The sequence below is a fragment of the Planococcus citri genome, chromosome 4, assembly GCF_950023065.1.
Source record: "Planococcus citri chromosome 4, ihPlaCitr1.1, whole genome shotgun sequence".
NCBI classification, from domain to species: domain Eukaryota; kingdom Metazoa; phylum Arthropoda; class Insecta; order Hemiptera; family Pseudococcidae; genus Planococcus; species Planococcus citri.
The window spans coordinates 66,938,203-66,944,202 of record NC_088680.1 but is presented as its reverse complement, the minus strand read 5'-3'; the positions used below and the strand labels follow the sequence as shown (position 1 = coordinate 66,944,202).

The 6,000-nt window shown below is 34.6% G+C and overlaps 1 protein-coding gene across 1 annotated transcript in view; it reads left to right on the top strand.

The window, feature by feature from the left end:
- The first annotated feature begins 281 nt into the window (after nucleotides 1-281).
- Nucleotides 282-6,000, top strand: part of LOC135844724 (hydroxysteroid dehydrogenase-like protein 2) — a 28,257-nt gene continuing 22,538 nt past the window's right edge. The window contains exons 1-5 of the mRNA XM_065363045.1: nucleotides 282-610; nucleotides 695-870; nucleotides 1,177-1,390; nucleotides 1,495-1,700; nucleotides 1,821-2,018. Coding sequence (XP_065219117.1) covers nucleotides 597-610; nucleotides 695-870; nucleotides 1,177-1,390; nucleotides 1,495-1,700; nucleotides 1,821-2,018 — 808 coding nt within the window. The 5' untranslated portion in view covers nucleotides 282-596. The remainder of the gene's footprint in view (nucleotides 611-694; nucleotides 871-1,176; nucleotides 1,391-1,494; nucleotides 1,701-1,820; nucleotides 2,019-6,000) is intronic.

Here is a 6,000-nt window from a genome sequence, read left to right as displayed (position 1 = left end):
TTCAGATTATATGAGATTGTAGATTTCCAGATTTCAGATTTTGAGAATTCCGTTGAAAATTTGGAAGTTTTTGCAGAACATTTCAAAGCTGGTTTTATGCTTGTTTTTTTTTTTTTTTTTGTTTATATTCAGTTTTGTTTATTTATTTTTGAAATGTTATCTCACAAACTCGGCATATATTTCATGCGAATAAAATCTGTGTTTTTTTTTGGTGTTTAAATTTGTAAAATGATTTACAATCTGATAAATTATTGTTCAACATTCGTGTCACAAATTACGTAGAATGAGGTTTGAAATGGGTGATTGGTGTGTAAATTAAGAAAATTTTTGGCGGTTTCGTCTTATCAATTTATTATCATTTGAATGCAACAACTTTCATAGATTAAGTTTAAAGTACGAATCAAATTACTTAAGGTATAACGACGATTTATCCCAAAGTAATGTGTATATCATCTACGTATACATCATTATCTTATCAAACCTTGGCATAGACCACTTCAAAAACTTTGCTAATGTAGGTATAAGCATTACTAGTTTCAGAAAAATCTCAGGCATTTGGTTCGCAGGTTGTCAATTTTATCAAATTACGCGTTAAAATGAATAACACCGGGTAAGTTATTTTTTTCCCTAAACTTTCATCGAAATAATTACAGCGTTGTTATAGCATAGATTAATAATTGAATCAATCCTTGAGGTATTTAAAAGGAAAAACGGTTTTCATCACCGGTGGCAGTCGAGGAATTGGGTTCGCTATTGCGAAGAAATTGGCCGCCGATGGAGCAAATATTGCAATAGCTGCAAGAAGCGTAGAACTGAAACAGGATCCGAATGCTATAGAGAATGAAACTATTTTTACAGCTGCGAAAAAAAGTAAGCAAAAAATAAATTTGAAGTACTATTTGTAATTTAAAAAATTTCCTAATTTCTCGATGGTAGGTAGGTAGATAGGTAGGTATTTTTCAAAAAAGACGATTTAAAAAAAATTATCTAATATAGGTAGGTACCTACAAAAAGTATAAATTTAAATACATTTTTTTAAAAAATAAAAATATATATTTATTAATTTTTTTTTGATTAAAATTTTATATTAAATAATTTTAAATCTTTTTAAAATTAAAATCCAATTATTAAAAAAATATAAATTTTACTTTCCGCTCATATTGTTCCAATACTTAGTTGAAGAAGCTGGTGGCAGATGCTTACCGTGCCAAGTAGATGTCAGAAATGAACAACAGATTCAATCTGCTCTCGAGAAAACTGCACAGACGTTCGGTGGAATCGATATCGTGATCAATAATTGCAGTTATTTGAATTTAACCAACGTTGGCAACACAGATATTCAGAAATACGATGAAATGTTTCGAATCATAACACGAGGCGCTTATTTAGTGTTCGTTGAGTGATTTTTCTCATACATATTATTAAATTTAAGTTGTGTAGTATTACTATAGTCATTAAACCCACTTACCTATACTTATACCTATATCTTTACAGATGCAAATTATCTTACCCTTACTTGAAAAAAAGCAACCATGCTCACATACTGAATATTTCTCCGCCTATAAACTTGGATCCAGTTTGGTTAGAATTACACGCAGCTTACACAGCTTTCAAATTCAGTGTATCAATGTACACCATCGGTATGTCGAAGGAATTCAAAAAAGATAATATTGCGGTGAATTCCCTATGGCCTAAAAAAGGTTGGTATCTGATTCTAAACGCATCACGACACATTATAGGAGCAAAATGCAGCAATTTTTGCCTTTATTCATCTCATTTTTTAAATTTTTTTTATTTACTTATTTTTCTTCAAATTGTAGTGATATATTCCAGTGGAATGATAGAACATCGAGGACCAAAAGCTAGAAAATTCTGCAGAAGCGTAGACATAATGGCAGACGCTGCGTATGCCATTTTGATTAAAGATCCTAAAGTTTTTAGCGGTAATTTGAATTTGGATGAAGATGTATTGAAGAATGAAAATATACACGATATGGGACAGTATTCTGAAGCTGGCGGTGAGCAATTTTAAACATGTTTTTAAAAATTCAAATTCGGCACAAAAAATTGAAATATTTGTAAAAACTAATGTGAGACTCTGAAATTTCGTTTCACACACTGTAATTGAACTTCAAAATCGACAGATGGTGGTTCTGAGTTGTTTTGCTGGAGCTTCCAGTGAATTTTTGAATTTACAATTTTTGGAAATTTTCCATAAAAATAACCAAAATGAAATTCAATAGGTATTTATTTATGTTAGGTACATTTATAAAGATTTTATGACCTAACAAAGGGAATCCCTCGAGATACACCCATCTTGGATTCGAATTAGACTGCGATTTTTGAAAGGGAATGTTCTAAAAATCCAAATTTCAGGCACTAAAATTGATTTTTTGGATTTTTCTGAATTCCAAAAAATCGAGTAAAAGGTATAGTCATTGGGGCAATCTGACACCGGAAATGAATTCGCCATCCCAAAAAACTCCCATAGCCAAATTTTCAGCTCGATTGGCGACCAAAAGTTTTTATGCCCAAAAAAATGTATGAACATACCCCTTTGGATTTTTTGGATTTTTTTGATTTCCAAAAAAAACGAGTAAAAGGTCGTTTTCGACTAATTCAAGGTCGCCGAGTCCGAATCTGGCTTCTATTTGTGTCGAGAAGCGCTGCTTCGGTGAGAAATTGCGGCTATTTTGTAAAATACAAGTCCGATCGAAAAATGAACTTCATGTTTGGATTCAGCGACCTCAAATTAGTCAGAAAACGTCATTAAAATTGCAAAATTTGACAACTTTTTTCTAGCTCATTTTTGAGTTCAAATAATGGCAAATTTTCAGTAGAAGGAAGTGTCTTGGTGACATTATCACACCGGAAATGAATTCGCCGTCCCAAAAAACCCCCCTAGCCAAATTTTCAGATCGATTGGCGGCAAAAAGTGTTTTTGCCCAAAAAAATGCATGAACGTACCCCTTTGCATTTTTTGGATTTTTTTGATTTTCAAAAAAATCGAGTGAAATGTCGTTTTTGACTAATTCGAGGTCGCCGAGTCCGAATCTGGTGTCTATTTTTGCCGAGAGACGCTGCTTCAGTGAGAAATTGCGACTATTTTGCCGAATACGAGTCCGATCGCCGAACAAACGTCATTTTTGGATTCAGCGTGCTCAAATTAGTCAAAAAATGTCATTGAAAATGCAAAATTTGATAACTTTTTTTCAAGTCAATTTATCTTAAAAAAGGCTGTTTTTGAGAGAATGGAGCACTCTGGTGAAAATCTGACGCCAGCAATGAATTCGCCGTCCCAAAAAACCCCCCTAGCCAAATTTTCAGCTCGATTGGCGACGAAAAGTTTTTTGCCCAAAAAAAAATGTAAGAACGTACCCCTTGCATTTTTTTGAATTTTTTTGATTTTCAAAAAAATCGAGTAAAGGGTCGTTTTCAACTAATTCGAGATCGCCGAGTCCGAATCTGGTGTCCATTTTTGTCGTAGACGTTTTCTTTAGCCAGAAATTGCGAATATTTCGCCGAATACGAGTCCGATCGCAAAACAAACGTCATTTTTGGATTCAGCGTGCTCGAATTAGTCAGAAAACGTCATTAAAATTGCAAAATTTGACAACTTTTTTCCAGCTCATTTTTTGAGTCAAAAAAGGGCCGTTTCCAAGGGAATGATGCACCCTGGTGAAAATCTGACACCGGAAATGAATTCGCCGTTCCAAAAAACCCCCCTAGCTAAATTTTCAGCTCGATTGGCGACGAAAAGTTTTTTTGCCCAAAAAAATGTAAGAACGTACCCCTTTGCATTTTTTTGGATTTTTTTGATTTTCAAAAAAATCGAGTAAAGGGTCGTTTTCGACTAATTCGAGGTCACCGAGTCCGAATCTAGTGTCTATTTGTGTCGAGGGACGCTGCTTCGGTGAAAAATAGCCGATATTTCGTAAAATACAAGTCCGATTGCAAAATGAATCTCATGTTTGGATTCAGCGACCTCAAATTAGTCAGAAAACGTCATTAAAATTGCAAAATTTGACAACTTTTTTCCAGCTCATTTTTGAGGTCAAATAATGGCAAATTTTCAGCAGAAGGAAGTGTCTTGGCGGCAATCTGACACCAGAAATGAATTCGCCGTCCCAAAAAACCCTCATAGCTCAAATTTTGTAGAGGGAGAAAAATCATGCTTTTCCTATCACATTACTGGGATAAAAAGCATCCTTAAATTACCCAACCTGACATTAATATCCGAGCCGCGATCTGTCCGCGATCTTATCTATTTGGGGTGGCTTTGCATCATAATATGACATAATATCCAGCCAATAGCAGCGCAGCAACGCGCGCATCCGCTGCATCCGCAGCCAGTCCCAGAATCATCTTTTACTCTAAGCTCTCTAAAGCTAGTTTCTCAGAACTTCAGTATTCATTCTACTGCCACCTGACCTGGTCAGCTCCAAGATTACAAGCTTGGACTGCCATGGGAAGGTGAGGTCTATGTTCTCGTGCATTGATTCTATTGATTCCAATGAAGAGAAACTAGCACAGAGATGATGCTCATAGGGACTATTTTTCCACTGGCTCGGATTATTTCCTATTAATTCTAATTAATTGAGCTAGACAAGGTGTGTACTAATCCGGAAGTACATACCATTACAACACTAAACAGCAATTTTTAATTACTTTTCGAGTGTTGGACTGGTAATTATATTGTCTGCCCCCAATCCAAGGTATTTATCCTTTATTTTCTTAGTTTTTATTACAAATACTTTCTTTTTCCCAAATCCACAAGAATAGGCTATGAATGTAGTAATTCTTGTTATAACTTCAATTGTAATTATGTTTCTTGAGATACCAACGAATGTTGATCTTTTCTCTACGTGATGAAATAATTACAAACAGTTTTGAAGTTCATTTGTGTTTCTATTTATGTTCATACATACGATCCTACACTTATCTAAATTTGTCCTGTGACTATACCTGGGGTGGGTCCCTCACTTAGGTGATAGGTAATAGTGAGTAAATTCATTTACGAAGTATTAATTATTATCCTGACTCATACCCACTCTCGTATATAGGGCTGGACCCCAAGGTGGAACTCTCTGGTCCGAGGGGGTCCTGGTAGTGGAAGGTGAGATTTATAATTAATTAGTTCCCTGATTAGAACCCAGGAATAGGGCTAAATTAATTCCTATTTGAGACTGACGTGAATAACCTTCTCAAATAGGGTTCACATGCTTTACTCATCACACAGTGCATAATCTCCCCCTACATTTTGGCATCCTTGGTGGGGATCGATATTATTTACTTAAATATTAATTCAAGTAAAAAATTCCTATGATGAACCCAGTTCATAGGTGTAGAAATAGGGAGAAATTAATTCATATTAATTCAAACTATTTCTACATACCAAGACATTTCAGAGAGAAATAATCTTGGTTCTTTATGATACAGTATTTTATTGAAGAATTTATTGATTCTCCAGCTGAAGAACTGATTGATTCGTTGTGCACGAACGAGTTAAAATTTCAGAGAAAGTTACAGAAAAAATTGGATTCTCTCATAATTATTGTATCTATGTATTTTTTTTTATTAACCTCGCCAGTAGAATTGATTCTACCATGTCAGCGATTAATTCACAAGATATGCCAAATACTACAGAGATTTACGTAAATATTCATTGATTCAATTTTCGAAAATGAAGAATGAGGAATCATCAATTTAATTGATTCAATTTACCATGAAATTACCCACTCATGGAATTTATTCTCATTCTCAACAAATAGTTATGGTGCTGAATATCACTCGAGCTCGAATTTAACACCCACCACCATAAATTTACCAACTCACAAGCATTTACTAATTCACGCAAATCTTTGCATTACACACGTAATTGCCCTTTTACTGCAGAAAAAACGAGTATTTGTTCGTATTACAGCCCCCTGTGGACCCTTTACACCCCCTGGGGCAACATACCCACAAATTACCTCGAAGTACATCGATGAAAAAACGCAT